The sequence below is a fragment of the Nanorana parkeri genome, unplaced genomic scaffold (genome assembly GCF_000935625.1).
Source record: "Nanorana parkeri isolate BGI_ZX_2015 unplaced genomic scaffold, ASM93562v1 scaffold2265, whole genome shotgun sequence".
NCBI classification, from domain to species: Eukaryota; Metazoa; Chordata; class Amphibia; order Anura; family Dicroglossidae; genus Nanorana; species Nanorana parkeri.
In genome coordinates, this window is record NW_017308533.1 from 115,948 (window position 1) to 133,511 (window position 17,564).

At 44.0% G+C, this 17,564-nt stretch overlaps 1 protein-coding gene across 1 annotated transcript; it reads right to left on the reverse strand.

The window, feature by feature from the left end:
- Positions 1-1,220: 1,220 nt before the first annotated feature.
- Positions 1,221-16,185, reverse strand: DUSP12 (dual specificity phosphatase 12). The gene is made up of 6 exons (XM_018573188.1): positions 15,898-16,185; positions 8,445-8,558; positions 7,777-7,895; positions 4,649-4,739; positions 3,948-4,125; positions 1,221-1,375 (listed from the first exon to the last, which is right to left on the reverse strand). The coding sequence occupies exons 1-6, from the start codon at positions 16,146-16,148 to the stop codon at positions 1,229-1,231; spliced, it is 900 nt and encodes a 299-aa protein (XP_018428690.1). The 5' UTR covers positions 16,149-16,185; the 3' UTR covers positions 1,221-1,228.
- Between the last annotated feature and the right edge of the window lie 1,379 nt (positions 16,186-17,564).

The window sequence follows — 17,564 nt, forward strand, 5'->3', positions numbered from 1 at the left end:
GTTCTCTGCCCCCCACATAGAAAATAATACCCCCCCCCTGTTCTCTGCCCCCCAGATAGAAAATAATACCCACCCCCTGTTCTCTGCCCCCCGCACAAATGACAATCTACTCTCTCCGTGACCGCGTGCCTGACTGAATTTCCACTCGCCCTCTCTTTATTTCCACTCGCCAAATGCGAGCGGGCAAGTGGAAATTTTGAGCCCTGGTCTATAGAATATATTTTCTTCCTGGTTAAAGGCAAATCAATACTTATACATATTAACAAACAGTGCAATTTTGTTAAGGGATTCAATTTTGTTGAGTTTAATAATTAAGTCAATGAGCAGACACAAAGCAGAGAGCAGGTAAAGAGGAGGAAGGAGACGCTCAACAGGGGAGGCGGAAGAAAGCAAAGAACAAAAAGCTGTTACAGAGGAGGAGGGAATTTAACGGAAAAAAGGGTTGTGAATGAAATGGAGAATAGATACAGACTCACTGAAAGAGGAAGGGAGTAGAAATCAGAGGGCATGTGTAGAGAAGTAAAGCTCACTACACGTTACAATCAGATTGTAGAATCCCCTGGAAGTATGCAGTGCATGCCTAAATAGATACAAATTGATTGGATAGTTTAGGTAGAGCTAAAGTTGATTGTAACAAGTATGGTGAGCCTAGGGAGTAGACTAAAGACGGGGCATATTGGAGAAGTAAGAGTGGCTGCAGAGAACATGGAAAGGAAACACCAGAGAGTACTTGTTTAGAGGGAGGAGGACAGTGGCAACTAAAGAGTGGTGGAAGAAAAAGAGATGAACAGTCACTGTGTACAGAGGAATAAGATATTTAATATGCATAGAGAGCAGACTGGAGAGTGGTGGAAGAGAACAGTCACTGTGTAGAGGAGGAAGACATCCAACATTCAGAGAGGACGAGCAGACTAGAAAGTGGGCACAGAACAGGAGACACTAGAATAGCTCACCGAATAAAGTTAACAATGTCTATTATTCTCAGTTAAAATGTTTAAAATTAATAAAAAAATCAACTCATGAAAACTATGCGTTAAAAAAAAGTATGGAGACCAATTTGTTTTGATTTTTTTAACAATTTAATATCATATTTAATATTGACAACTATATAGTTTTTAATTAAAAGGACATGGTTAACGATGACCAAAACTGTTAACAGTTAGCTGTAGGTACAAATGCTACACTTATTGTATTATTAAATGACAAGCATCATAGTTATATGAACGTATCACCTTCCACAGATAGGCAAAGGCTTCACCTCATCAACTCTATTCTTATGAACCTTGAATGCTGGAGTCACCCACCGACCACAAGAACATTGCTCTCCATACCAGTTGAATGAGCCCAATTTTGAGTGACATTTGGGGCAGAGGAGCTGAAAATATATTAGTATTAGTGTATGCGGTGCAGATAAATTATATATTGCTTTACAGAGAAAACAGATAATGCAGTTTAACTAGTTTAGACAGATAAATCCAGCACAGTCTTTACAAGCTTCCACCTAGGCAGGTGGGCTATGTAACAACCCAACATGTTTAAAAGAGAACTGTGGGGTTAGCGTCCTCCCGTGACCCAAAGCTCAGTATATGACGAGCTACAGCTCGCAGTATACCGAGACTGCCGCAGCCAGGACGGATCCCAACAATGCTTTTGAGATCCACCCAGCTGCGTGAATGACAGCCGACTCTGCCTACCTAGAGATTCTCTGCCGGGAGAAGATTGAGAAGTGAGCGAGTGACGGTATGTGTTCGCTCAGTTCCCGATCTATTGAGCCGGCGTGTGACAGTTTCATTGTCACGTGTCGGCTCGAACTATGAGGATGAGTGATTTTCACTCACCTCATAGTTCTCCTTTAAATTCAGATTGCTTAAAGCTGAGGTTTATAACTTTTTTGACTAACTTATCCCCTTCAAGGTCATCCTCAGTAAGGGAGGGTTATAACTCATCTCAGGTTTTTTGCCATCTGTATTCCATTGAGGACATTTTCCTTCACTTTTTGTCCAATAGCCACAACAGGAAGTGAGAGGAAATCCCTCCAAAGAGAGGGAAATTCTGATTCCCCTCACTTCAGAGGGATTTAGTATAATTTTAAGGAGGGAAAAATAATTTCCATGTCTGAGTTTATGGAAATACAGGTTTCCAGAAGGTATGTAACCGAGTTCTAAACCGACCTAATTCAGCACTCCTTTCCTAAAAATAATTTTTTTCTTTTAGCGCAGAACTTTTGCAGTCAAGTTTGAAAACAACAAAAAAAACCTCTATATGTTCGTTATATGTTCCCATGTAACCAGCATACCAAAAAATATTTCTTACAGGGATGCACCGAAATTTCTGCTGCCAAAACATATTGGTTGAAAATGGCACTTTTGGCAAAATGCCAAAGGTATCATCATCTTTTGGCCAAAACTGTGATGCATGCCCAGTTTCCCTCCTCCCCGCTGTGCACTACTCTATGTCCCCTCTGACACAGAGCAGCGACCAGCAAGGAGGAAAAAAACTTGTCAGAGGAGGCCGAGCAGTGCGGTTGAGGAGAACGCTGTAAGCCGCGAGGTCATAGGAGGCCAGGCTCTCCTTATGCACTGCCCCCCCCTGTCTCCTCTGACCAATCAGGATGGAGAGCGGTGTTAGGGCGGAGACAGCCATGCTCAGTCACAGGAACCCGAGCCAGCGGTGAGGGGGAGGAGTCAGCTGTCAAAAAAGACTAAGCTCTTCTTCCTGCAGCGCCAGATCACCCTTCTGTGTCAGCGAGTCAGAATGGAGAGGAGTTTTTTCGGTTTAAAATTTTCATTTCAGTGCACCTCTAATTTCTTACCTTTTAGATATTTTGTTGCAGCAGGCAACATGGCTGATTTCGGGTTTTTCTGAGCACCTTCAAAGTGATCTGTCCTTACAGAAATACTTAGGAGTGAAATTTGGGGATTGCGTTTCTGTCATTAACATACAATGGAGAAGCCAGAGTTGTAATCTTTTAACACCTCACAGCTACTCCTAACATTACAAAGGAGAAGCAAAGATACATTTTAACCCTCAAGAAGCCAAGAAACCATAACCGCAGTATTTTGTTTTCAGCTTATGCTATGCAAGTGGGAACATGTAACAAATATAAAATAAGTGTTATCCCAATTTAGGTGAAAAAGTGGAAATACACTTTAAAGTGACACTAAACTCAGGAGTTAAATCTTAAAAATGCATTCAAGTACCTTAACTATTAAAACATTGTATCTTATTTGTGTATCACCCAGCTGTAGATCCTCCAATCATCTCTGAATTCATACTGACACTGTCCTTCATTCTGGAGGGTGGCTACTTTTGTTTCCCATGGTTTTGAAAACATTTGAGAGTTTAATACTACTTTAACCCCTTCATGACTGAGGCCTTTTTTTCATTTTTTTGCACCAATGTTATATTCCACATTTTAGGCCTGAAAATTACTTAAAACCCCCACACATGATATATTTTCGGAATGCCAAGACCCTATACAATATAATGGTGGTAGTTGCAAATTTTTATGTTGCGCAATATTAGCGCAACTCCTTATTAAACCCCAACATTTAGTGATAAATTTAATTAAATGCCCCAAAACACAACAAAATACCCATTTTTTAAAATGAAATATAAAAGATGAGGTTACAACGAGTAAAACGATACCACTTTAAAGTTAAAGAGTTCAGTACAGAGTGTTAATTTTTTTTATAAAATAGTATTACATTGGTGTCACATATAGAAACAAATATTCTGAAGTTTGTCCTGTTTTTAGCTGGTTCAGTTAGTGGATTTTATTGTGCATTTCAAATACTCATTCAAACACCTATCCATGACTCAGCAAACCTCTGTATAAAATAGCCAGCAATCATAGTCACTGCCCATTTCATTGCACGGATGCATGAAAAGCCTTGCATATGTACAGAGAATGACTAGAAAAACAAAGATAATTTTTTTAAATGTACCTGTCCGTCCATTTTTCCCAAAAGACTTTCCTCCATCCATTGCACAGGCTCTACAAAGTGTGAGGTGCATTTGGCAGAGTCTGAGCTATTTAGTATAGCCAATTTTTTATGAGCAAACGCCACAGGTCCAGCCCCTAAGGAGTGATCTAAAATACTTCCTGCGCGGAATAAAGAACGTCTGGAGAAAAAAAAAAGGAGTACTAAATGTATATCCTCATCTACATTGTGTATATAAAATATGCAGACAATGCAAAATGACACATGACTTGAGCATTTGCAAGACGGTAAATTTTCTATATGACAGCCAACATCATGTTAAAATTGATTTTATTATGACATGAGCGCATAAGCAACAGACGGGTGGTGCTACATCTACACAAACATTACAATGCACATACATGATAGAATGGTGGGTACAGCTTAGACAGTGAATAGGGGGATTAGGGGTACCTTCAAGCTACTGTCTATTTAAAATGAAGAAAGATATGGACATAAAGGATTTTTCAGTTTATTTTGTATACGCAGAGAACATGGTGGTGAGAAGACACATTCAGTCTGACTGATCACCATCTCCTGTGTATAGAGAAAAAGACAGCTACAGCTACATTTGTCAAATTACAGTTATTTTTATGTAAAAAAAAAAGCCCTCATATGACAGGCATACTTCGTACAATACAACATATTTTCTTAAGAAAACAAACCTGCATTTCCGACAGCGATAGAGAACCTCTGTAGTCTGAGCTATAGAACTAGGATCCAAAGCAAACACTTCACGTGGTAAGTTTTGCAGTTCTGAAATAAGCCAGGAAAATACAATAAGTCTTCAGATTCGGACTGTCATCAATGGTAATATCCTAGCCGGCAGTTGGTATTAACTCTACAGGGTCCCTAAAGGAGCTGTGCTCACCTCATGATGCTCCACTTCCATTTATTTTTAGGCCTTTCAGCAAGCAGAGCAGCAGTAGGTTGCAGAATAGGACAATTTTTTTTTAAATACTTGGGGAGAATTGGTAGCTTTGTACTCCCACATCTCTACTAGTTTTAATAAACCCCAAGATCCTTACCTCATGACCTCACTATCAATGTAAACTAATGATTTTGGGTTCATTTTAATTTAAACTTTTTTCAAGTGTATAAGCTTTCTAACTGGTTCACAGCAAAATACAGCTGGTTGTCATTGCTGCCTTCACTCCTAAGGGATGGTTCGCACCAATAGGGGTGACTGGTGTTTTTGATAGGGATGCACAGATACTTTTCGAGTACCAGTGCCGATACCTGGCATTTTCATGAGAACTACCAGTGTTGCAGCGGTTGCAGCTGAGACCTGGCTCTGGCACTCCACCACTGTCCTGAAATCATTAGTCTGTATTGTTTTAGAAAAACTGTCACATGACAATAAACAAAAATGTATCAGTACTCGTACTTGGAAGTACTCGGCAAGTACCAGTACTCATACTCGCAAAACTGGTATCTGTGCATCCCTTTATTTATGTTTATAAAAACAAAATCATACATTAAAAACAGAGATGTACAAATCCCAGGAGCTCTGTGTGCTCCTTACAAATGGCAGCTGCCTCCTAATTTAAAATTTTTTCTCTAGGTGTAGTCTTAGAGCTCAAAAGTATCGGTACATGTACTCGTACTTGTACCGAGTACTGTACTTGGTATCTGTGCAACCCTAGTTTTTGAGCAATTGATCAAAGCCAGTCACGACTAGGGCACATATATTACAATTGCTTGCCCTGTTCACACAACTAGGGTACAATGTGCAGTGTGGAAAAATGCAGACAAGGCATTTTTTCGCAGTGCAGATCACCACGCCACAGCACAATGCACTAATGTGGAGAGATCTGAATGGAGTACTTAGTACACTCCAAATACATTTTAAAAAGGGAATCAATGTGATGCAGATTACACCACATGCCCCCTTCAGACCTTACTCAGCACAGTAGTCCCCACTAAAAACTCTGTGCTTTGAGGTTTATTAAAGAAGAACTCCAGGAACATTTTTTATTAACCCTTGTAGTGGGTCTACCCCAGCACTGCAAGGGTTAACTGCCCATTTAAAAAAAGGTTATACTCACCCAAAGCTCCAAACCAGCTTGTTCTTAGACCAGTCCCTAGAGCCCCTCTCCCCCTCCTCTGCAGCAGTCTAAGGTACCGTAAATCATCACATCTCTATACAGCCTAGAGACGTGAGGACAGAGGAACATTCCAACGCTGCAGCGTAGGAGACAGGCTAGAGGGAGCGTTATGACGGCTGGCCCACTCAGTGCTTCAGGTGAGTATAACTTTCTTTTTTAACCCAGACAAAAACAACAAGCACTTGACCCGTGCAGTGCGGAAGTAGCCTCACTGCAAGGGTTAAGAAAAAGTTTTCCTGGAGTTGTTCTTAAAGGCTTTATCCTTGCATAGCTTGACACATGGTAGGACTGTGCGAAACAGAACTTGAAATCGGTGGAAGGGTGCAGGAGAACTCTATGGGAGTGGAGGGTTATACACATACAGGAAAAAAAATGCTTAAAGTGTATCTAAAGCCAAAAAAAATTTTTCTTAATTTTAAAGAAGAGACCAGAGAAGAGTAAACACTTCTGTCAAGTTTTTACTGCTGTCCATGACCCTAATGGGAAGACCTTACTTCATGTCTTGTTCCCGACAGCAGGACAGGAAACAAGAGGGACGGTTGACCCTGGGACAGTAAAACACCAGTAATAATACCCCAACAGAGGTTCTAATCTACCATGTTACTGAACAAAAAAAATATTTTGTGGCAGTCTGTGTTCCCATCACTTCTTGTACAGAAAGCAAATGAGGGAAAACGTCTCATATGGTCACAAAGACCAAATAAAAAAAACCCAACAACAGACAGGGGTTCTATCGCTTCTCCCCTCTAGAGAAAAATTATTTTAACCCCTTCCTGTCGGCCTTCCACATATAAATGTTAGCATGACGTGCCACATATACAGTACTGTATGTATCATTGTTTTGTGTTGGGAGCATGCTCAATCATACTCATCCAGCACTGTCTCAGACAGCTCTCAGTCACGGGGTGACGATCAGGAGCTGGTAGAATGGGATCCCAAACACATGATCACTATGACAGCAAATCACAGTGATCATATGGAAACCCATGAAGGCAAAATGTGCATCATTGGGGGAATGAATAAAGTATCTGAGACAAACTGACTCAATGCAGCCTATCAGCTGTTAAATTTAAATTTTCTAAGTCATGAAAAAAAAATGAAAGATGAAAGCTGACTGGTTACTATGTACATGTATTATTTCATTATGGACAGCACTAACAATGTTAACCCCTTAATGCCAAAGGAAAAAACAAATCTTAACGTCTGAACCCAGTTTTGCAACTCTGCAATGTGTTAGTAAATCTGTACACATCTTTGCAACTTAGTGTATCCAGGTCATTTGTTGATAAATGTTAAATGATTATATAATTATATGATCTAGAAACCCATGAAGGCAAAATGCACACCATTGGGGGAATTAATAAAAAGTGCCCGAAACAAACTTAGTCTCAAATAGAGTGCAGGCAATCAGCCAATGGAGTGCAGTAGTCAGGACTATGTAACATACACCATGGTGTATAGCAGTCAGGACTGTGTAGTGATTGTGCCCCCTTTATTGTGAAACATACAAAAACAGCAAATAGAATACAAACGTCAGGACTATATATTGTATACGGAGGGGCTTACAAGATCAAGCTGGAGTAAGGCTTTAGAAAGTCAAAAACATCCCTGAAAAGACTGGCAGTTACACAATTAAACAGAAGATGGGATGTTCTACACAAGGTAAGCATGAAAAATGACTTTACCAGGGTATTTTTCTGTTATTTTCTGCAGTCGGTACTGTTTATAAATTGCACTACTCATATCCACTTCACAACCCATAGCGTCAAAAATTTCTAGTTGGTTTACAAACTCGTCATTGATTCTGAAAGAAGCAAATCTAATTAATTTGGTCATCCTGAAAAGAAGCACATTTATTTAGCTCATTCAGCTACATTAACCAAAACACTACAAATGGGCAGCACAGGGTGGCAAACAAAAGTACCTGCACACATGGAAAAAAAATCAGTTTTAGTTCAATTTTATTGTTTCATTTCAAGTAGGGATGCACCGATACCAAGTACAGTACTCAGTACAAGTTTGCTCTTGATTCCTGTTGTATCTCTTATGCATTGAGTAAAGGGAAATCTCCGCAATGTGATACAGACAACAAAACAAAAAATCCTGACGATTATTTAAACCATTTCCTACTCCATCCATACGTAAAATATATTGCTTTTTTTGCTTACCAGACAATATTTTAGATTTAATGGATTCAAATAACATGTTTTATATTAGCACAGAACATATAAAATAAAGAATATAATAAACACTATCTAATCCATTAATAGCAGTCTGTATATTCGCATAAAAATACTAAACCAGTAAATACATATATTTTGTAAAAAAAGAGTTAATTCCCACAGATACCTACTTAATATCAGATTTTGCATCTTGTAATCGTATGTATGCCTCTTCATAGGTACATCTTGTTGTGTTCATCAGGTAAGCTATAACTACAGCAGCACTCCGGCTAACTCCAGCATGGCTGTTAAAAAGAACAAAGAAAAAAAGTAGTCTGTAATGCATCAAGTTCCCTTGTTTCCAGCTGCAATGAATAATGAAAGACCAATAGAAGTGTATAGTAAAACCAAAAGGTTTTTTTTAGTTTCCGATAGGATTAGATGCCCTGTCAGGATTTTGTTGCAGCCTCTGGTTCTGCTAGGTATAGTAGATACACCCTCACTATTTGTGGTGACCATTGCAAAAAGAAAGGGATAGAAAATAAAACATTCGTCAGCAAAGGGGAGGCTAAATCTTCCAATAGGGATACCTGTTCTGCTATCAACTAATTGGAGAATTACCCTCACTTCTTAGAGATTTTATTCTCCTTTTCAGTTGTGTCTCAAGCACAGGAAGTAAAAGGAAATGCATCTAATGGTACACAAATTAGTAGAAAACACACTATCAAGAGTTTCCAAAACGGATTTAAAAAAACGGCTATACATACACCTATGCAAGATAGTGCATTCAGAACTCATGCTTTTATGTAATAAAGGAAGTCAATATTATATATCATATTAGACTGGCTGTAGATGTCATCTAAGCTACTACCTTTTGTCATTTGCGTGGCCATTCTTCTGTCAACTGAGAGCACCCTCTCTTGTCAAATAAGTAATAGGAGCTTTAGATGCACCAATGATACATGAGCCTAGCAGAGTTTCACTGTAAGAGTACAGGGCCCACCCATGTACCTCTGTACTGGGGAGGAGAACTGCTATTTTACTAAATTATCAACTAACTACATCCCCAGCTTTGTTAATGCAGGCTTCATAAAACATAAAAATGTGTTCAAAACGTAAAACATTATTTTGCCCTTCTGCCAATAGAGAATAGAGCCTCCTTCATGAAGGGCAAATCAGCCAAAATAGATGGACCTCACTCTAGGTGGACAGTTCCTGTGGAGGTCCCAAAGACTTCCCTGTTCCTGACAAAGGATACCTACAGCAGAAGACTAGTTTGTTCCTCCCGCAGACAGCTCAAGGAAGGCACCGGACACTCCACCGATGTCCCTGACCTGCAATGCAAGGTCTGAGACACACTTAGGTGCAAAACCTTCACCTCCATGTTCAAAAGCTACCAGCTGGGAAGAACTGGTTTCCAGGGGATCACCCCTACGGGGACGGTATTGTCCACAACCAAAACCAGGCTCCCTCTTCTGAAATAGAAAGAACTCCCGTAGCTTCTAAAATGTGAAGACATAGCAGTACTTAGATGGTGTCCAACAGTGTTTGAGCCAAGAAACCTACCCGGAGCAGAATCCTATGGTATAGCCGGAAACCACCCGTTCTTGGGTGCCAGAACACAGGCCCGGAGATAACTCTTCACTGAAAGGAGCCCCCTCAGAAGATAGGGAGATGAGTTTGTAGCAGCCACCAGATGAGTAGGCCGAGTATTTCTGTGGGGAACTACTTGATCCTCAGAGACAGATACCTCTAAGGAACCAGACCCACAACAAAAGGGAAAGGGGCTGAAAAAGGAGGCACCTCTAAAAAGAAGGCCCTCCAACATCTGAGGTTACTGCAACAGAGAGCAGAGCTAACGAAAAGATCTATCCTCCTAGCACACTAGCAAAAAACTGAGTTAGGTACCTGGTAACTCGGTTTCCAGGAATCTTCCAAAACAGCATCTGAGAGATAGTCTCCTCCCACCTGAAACAGGAAGCACATCACATACACCAAATAAAAGGGTGCTTACCCCCAGCATGCCTCAGTTAATTTAATAGAACCGAAGGCTACACATAAGCGTAGACCTATATACAATCCGAAGGGTGGGAACCATGCTGTCCTGGAAGATTCCTGGAAACCGAGTTACCAGGTACCTAACTCAGTTTTTCCCAAGTAATCTTCCAGGACAGCATCTGAGAGAATAGGCAAGAACCCATACTCACATGGTTTAGGGTGGGCCAACCGCTTGCAGGACCTTCCTACCAAAATCTTGGTCTTCCTTAGCAAACACATCCATGCGGTAGTGCTTGACAAAAGTTTGGAAGCTGGTCCAAGTCGCTGCCCGGCAGATTTGATCTGGGGGTAGCCCCTGCTCTTTCAGCCACAGATGAAGCTCAGGCCCTGGTAGAGTGCGCTGTCACATTTTGTGGTGGTGTCAAATCCTAAAGCCTATAGGCTTCTGATATCACCAGCTTGATCCATCTGGCAATTGTACCTTTAGATGCCCTCAGGCCCTTTTTTGCGCCTGAAAAAAAGAGTAACAAATTATTGGACCTCCTCCAGGTGCTGGTTTTGTCCAGATACTCCAGAATGCATCTCCTGACATCAATGGCCGTCAGTCTTTCTTCTTCCGAGGTAACTGGGTTAGGGTGGAAAGAAGGGATAACCACCTCCTGGGTGCGATGAAAGGTTGAAGCCACCTTTGGCAGGAACCCCGGATCTGGCTTGAATAATGCAATACGGCTCTGCCATAGAGAACGCGTGGATCTCGCTCACCCGTCTGGCTGATACAACAGCTATCAGCAGCGCCACTTTTACAGTAAGCAGTTTAATCGAGCAGTCTGCAATAGGTTCAAATGGGGCCCCCAGGAAACTACGGAGTACCACTGACAGATCCCAAGAGGGGTAGCTTTTAACCATCAGTGGTCTGTGCCGGCCCGTGACCCTCAGAAATCTTTTAATCAGGGGTTCCTCTGCCAGTCTAGTCTCTAAGTATACTGAAAGCACCGATACTTGTACCCTTAGCGTACTACATGCCAAATCCATATCCGCCCCCTTCTGTAAGAACTCCAACACCGCCACCACAACGGGTTTACCCCTCATGTCGTTAAGGAGCCTCCAGGAAGAAAAAAAGTCTTCTAGATCTTCTTGTAGATTGCGGCCGTCGTTGGTTTCCTACTGGAAAGCAGAGTGGCTACAACTCTCTCCAAAAGCCCCTTGGTCAGTAGGATCTCCCTCTCAGATACCAAGCCGCTAGCTTGAGGGTATCTGGATGAGGGTGCCGTACTGGGCCAGGGGACAGCAGGTCCGGAATTATCGTCAGAATCCAAGGAGGCTCAACACTGAGGTTGCGAAGTGTCGCGAACCACGGTCTCTTTGGCCACCAAGGTGCAATGAGTATGAGGGTCACCCGCTCCTGCGCTACCTTCAATAGGACTCTGGGTAGCAGCCTTAACGGGGGAAAAACCGTACGCCCGCACAAAAACCCAGGGATGGGCAAACGCATCCACTCCCAGGGCTCCGTCCCCTGGACACAGGGAAAAGAACTGTTCCACTTTCCTGTTCTCCCTGGTTGCAAACAGGTCTACCTCTGGAGTCCCCCACCTCCTCCTCAGCATCTGGAACGTTTTGTCGTTCAGTGGCCATTCCGACTGGAGAATGCGTCTCCTGCTGAGGAAGTCGGCTAAGGAGTTCAGAGACACTTTTAGATGAACCGCTGTGAGGGATAAAAGTCTGACCTTCGCCCAGGCCAGAATCTCTTGCGTCAGGGATATCAGAGGCCGCAACCTTGTGCCCCCCTGCCTGTTTATATAGGCGACCGCCGTGGCATTGTCCGACTGGACTGCCACATGAGCAATTCCAATTCCTGCCTCGAATTTGCCCAAGGCCAGGCCTATCTCCTTCAGTTCCCTCATGTTGGAAGACTTCCAACACCAATCGGGACTCCAACTTCCCTGGGCTAGGTGGTCCCCCCAATGGGCACCACAGCCCCAAGCACTGGCGTCCTTGGTGATTGTCACCAACAGGCTCCTTACCGTGTAAATAGATTCCATACGAAACCTTTTGTACCGAACCACTTTGTTCAAGGGTTTCAAATTGAGGATTAATCTGGCTTTGCCGAGGGCCTTTTCCTTACAAAGAGATGGGAGTTGCACCCGTTCCCCCACCGGTACCGGGCAGATCGCTTTTTGGTCCAGAAGGTTCTGCAAGGCTAGGATCATCGTTTGGGCCTTTTCTGGGTTGTTTGAAAGATATGTTATGAGAAACCTGGCAGGGGCTGATCTCAATAACTCTATCCTGTAACCCCACTGTATAAGGTTTAAGACAAAACCATTGGCCGTGACCTCCTGCCACTGAGGGAGGAATAGTTTTAGCCTTCCCCCCACCAAAGCCGGGTAGTCATTGGGGCTTTGCTTGGGCGGGGGGAAATCGAAACCCAGGTTTGCCTTTTTCCTTCTTAAAAGCCCATTTCCTACCCTGGTCCTGCTTTTTGCCCCGTTTATTCGTTCGGTCAAGCTGCCCCCGAAAGGGCTTCCTGGGTTGCTTGCTTGCCAGCGGAAACTCTTTCTCTTTGTCCGAAGACCTGTCTAGGAGTGCCTCCAGCTCCTGACCAAAAAGTAGGTCACCCTTAAATGGTAGACCACATAGCCTGTTCTTGGATGCAAAGTCCCCAGACCAGGTCTTGAGCCACATAGCCCTACGCGAAGAATTAATCAGTGCTGACGCACGCACTGAAAACTTTATGGCTTTCACCGAGGCATCCGCTACATAAGCAACCGCCCTGGAGAGCCCTTGAAAAGACTGACACCAGTTCTGCACTGGCCCCCGACTCCAAAAGTGAGTGGAGCTGGCCCAGCCAGACATCCAGTGTCCTGGCTATGCAGGTGGTGGCCAGGGCTGGTTTGAACTCTGCCGCCGCTGCTTCCCAGGCTTTATGTAGTAGCGCGTCAGCTTTCTTGTCCATGGGTTCCTTTAAGGCCCCCATGTCCTCGAAAGATAAGTCAGTTTTCTAGGACACTTTGGAAAGGGAAGCATCTAGCTTGGGGCACTTTTCCCAGATCCCGCAGTCCTCCTCGCTAAAGGGAAATCTCCTGTTCAGCCGAGGGGGAAAATTAAGCTTCTTCTCCGGATCAGCCCATTCCGTTAGGATGAGGTATTTTAAGGACTGATGGACTGGGAAAGTCCTGCCTTTTTTAGACTGCAGACCCTTGTAAAGCCTATCATGTACTGAAAATTCGGCTTGCTCCTCTTTGATCCCCAGGGTTTCCCAGACCGCTTTGAGTAATTCGTTAGTGTCTGACGCTGGAAAAAGGTATCGGGAAGCCCTAAGCTTCCCCTCTTCCGCAGATTCGTCCTGCCCCCGAATCGGAGGAAGAATCCCCCGATTTCACCGTCTCCCGACTGGTACGGCTCTCTGACATGCGGGTCTGAACCCCGGAAGGCCCTGGCAGGGCCGGATCTGGACAGGGAGGGCCAGGTTGAACCTGAATGACCGAGCGCAGGGATTGGAAAGTAGCTACTATTTCCTCCCTCATGCTGTCAAGCAAACCCTTAAAATTCCCCGCCGATTCTTCTGCCACAAGCTTTTCTAAGCATGGCTGGCATAGCGGCTTTTTGTGTGAAGATGCTAATCTGTCGCTGCAAGATTCTCCCAGATCAGTGGGTGCAGCAACTGTTGCGGAGTCTGCCGGCATGGTCGCTGACCGATGCGAAGATCCACGCTCTCTGCCCCCACTCCGATTGCTCCCCCCTTGCTGGTGTCCACAAGGTTGCCTGGCAGGCAGCTGCTCCTCTCTCCCCTGGTTGGCGGTTTGGCATATCCGAGAGGAGCTCTTCTATGGCCGCACCGGAAGTGCGCCGAGCACGACGTCACTTCCTCCTCTCCTGTATCACCTCCCTAGTGCCTCTACCCGAGGAACGCCACGCCCCTGGCGTCCAACGTCACTGCAGTGCGCCGCCATGCCCGGAAGACGCTCCGGCAGGACACCTGTGTTCAGAACACTCCTGAACGCGCGAGGCCTGCAGAAAGAAAAGGCCGGCTCACACCGGCGTCTGCTGGATGACCCCGGCCGCAGTATGTACTCACTTCGGCTTGTTTAGGGGTCCAAGGCTTAACTGCTGGGATCGGCAGGGAGGAAGAAGAGGGGTCCCCACACTGACTGAGACCGGAAGGGCCAGCATCAGAGTTCCTTTCTCGGATACCCTATGGCCGCCGAGGGCAGCTTTCGCCTGTTTGCTGGGGAAAAGCTCAGCTGGAGCCGTCACAAGCGGAGGATGATTACCTTCTTGAAAGAGGTGAACCTCAGGGCCTTCACCCATAAGGGTAGGACGGGATGGGGACTGCCCTAGGTATCTTGCCCAGACATCCCCCAAGCCACTGGCTCTGTTAAGGAGATGCCCGAGCAGTAAGCCCCTGCCACGTGCACGCAGGCCTATACAGAAAAAATAACAAAATATTTCCTATGCTCCTGTTTAGGCCGAGGAAACACAAATAACTGAGGCATGCTGGGGGTAAGCACCCTTTTATTTGGTGTATGTGATGTGTTTCCTGTTTCAGGTGGGAGGAGACTATCTCTCAGATGCTGTCCTGGAAGATTACTTGGGAAAAAAAGAAAACAAATGAGGCATGTTAGGTAGGAGGGGTTATTATGGGCTGGCCTATGGATTTTTTTTGTTTGCCAGTGTCCAAATCCTCCTGTAGGTGACAGTATAAAACAACGATATCTGAACTCTTACGTTCCTAAATATACAAGAAATATTATGGCGCAGAAAGAATAGACTAGTATTAGTGGGAGGAATGGACCATCATGAAAGTGGACTCAAATCTAAAAATATACCTTAGGCCCACTGCTCACTCTTAGGTCTCGTTTACACCAAGGCGTATTGCATATGCGCGACCGTCGTGCGTTTTTTTACCGCGATTCGGGGTAAAAAAGTTGCGAGACCGTCGCGCGTCTCCGAAGGCTACTTGGCTGTATCCCAATGGAAACGCGCAACAAAACGGCCCAAAGTAGTACATGTACCTTTTCAGGCGTGGGCGGTTTTGTAGCGCGTTAGGGACGGGCAGAAATACGCCAAGGTGGGAATGAGACCATTGAATACAATGGGATTTATATTTTTGAGCGTTTTGTAGAGCGTTCATCGAGCGTAGAACGCGCTACAAAACGTTCAGGTGTGAACGAGGGCTAAAAGTTGCTATTACAAACATTATGCTAATTCCCCCCTTCCTCCAAATACCTCTGCCCTGAAGCAGAGTTATCTAGTGTCCCACAAGTCACTGTCTTACTTCTGTTCCCTCTGTTGGTTGCATCAAATAAGGACTGGATCTGTGCGATACAGTGGCTCTGAACTGCTGTTCAAGCAAAGGCAGAGGCTCCGATTGGATGTTCAGGCAAATACAGCTAATCAGACCCTGCGTCCACGCGGTCCTGTGTCGTGGCTAATGAACAGAAGACAAGGTGAAGCAGAAGCTCCTGGGATTCCGAGACCCAACTACAGTGTTACCCACGTGGGTGCCTTTTTGTAATGGGGACAAGCAGACCTAAAAACTACTTCTGACTTTAGGTCCTCTTCCATAACATAAAACATCGGTCTCTTAGATGGTAAGGAGTAGAGAATCTGATAAAACTGTTGTGTTTTAAAATATGTTACAGAACTTACCAGTGAACAAGAGCAGATGATTCAGGTGTTACCAATGCTTCCTTCAAAAAGTTTAGACACTCAGGCAAGCAACTCAAAATGTCTGCACTGGAATCATCCAACAATTTAACAAACTTTGTCTGAAACAAAGCTAGATCAGGTTGTACGCTGTCTACAGTAAGTATGTGGGTGATGCCAGCTTTCTGTAAATGCAGTACATCTGCAACATCATTTATGCTACCAATATATAGTCTTGGCAGCACAAGAATCATTTTTCAGATAAAAGTCAGAAATCAACAGATGGTCCTGAAAGAGAAAAGAGTAAATATTAGAATGTTCTCTTATTTATTCGTTTTCTTGCTTCTACTTTTCTTGATAATCCATCCATAATTATTCACACATTTGTAACTGTCAGCTGCCCTTTATTTCCAAAACCTGTACCTAGTTTTGTCAAACAGAAATGCAAAGCAAACTCCAGGCAGATATAAACAGACACATGGATACAGCTGTGTATTAATTAATATATAATTAATGTATCAGCATCTTGCAATGCCCAATACAGCAGCACTCAGACTGGAGGAGGGACAGCAATAGGAGCCAATCAGGTGACCCACCTGCAAATGGGTTAAGTCAGCATCCTCACATCCTAGGCCGCTGGGACCTTGGATTGCTGTTTTTTTTAAAATAAATTTTAGATCCTGTTTTTGTTATGGATAGTATCCTTTGCATATTTATAAACCGCTTGCCGTCCGCCTGTTGTGAGAAAATGGACGGACGGCAAACTCACATTGGCGGGTTGCCGTAAACACACAGCTTTGTTTGCGTGCGCATAGGGAGAGAAAACCCATCCATTGTAAACAGCTGTTTCACATACAATCGATCGGTGGCTCTATAGCCTGCTGATCGCTTGCATGTGCTGCCTGCGCGCGCCCCCCTCTAGTGGCGCCGTCGCTGTCCCGCCGCCTCCCCCCTTCTGCACCCTTACCTTCAATACCGGGATCCCCCATCTGCGACCCGAGACCGGCTCGGGATGGTGCCAGGAGTAAGAAGGGAGGGAGTTCAGCATCTTCCTCCTTGCTGATCTCCCTCCGGCGTCTGAATGCAGAAGTGATGTTTAATACATCACTTCCGCATTCACCTGTCAGTCATCTGGCTGCTATAGCCAGAGAGAAGAAGCTTTATGAAGCAGATCTGTGCTTCATCAGCTTCTTTTGGGGTCCCCAAGTGACATTAGGGGTCTTAGAGACCCTTAATGTCTCCATAAAGAGGACCTGTCAGTGTGCCTTTGCTATTATATAGGGGGATTGTTATCCCCCTATGTGATAGCAATAACAATAAGTGTAAATAAAAAAATAATAATAAGTCACATATAAAAAAGTTTAAAAAAACAAAAAATTTTATGTCCCCCACCCCCACGTTTACACACATATAAACATAAATATGCATCAGATGTGCCAGCGCGCGAAAACGACAATTGCGCTACACGTTACATATCGCCGCGAATTTCAGAGTGAGAGCAATAATTTTAGTGCCATCAATCACTGATAACACTAAACTGATGAGCGGTAAATGCTTTTAAAGTGTCGCCTATGGCCAATTTTGCATATCGTAGTTTGAGGTTTCGCGGCTTGACATGTTTGGTGTCTTTTTACCCGACGTGACCCCGTCTTTTATATTTTACCAAAAAA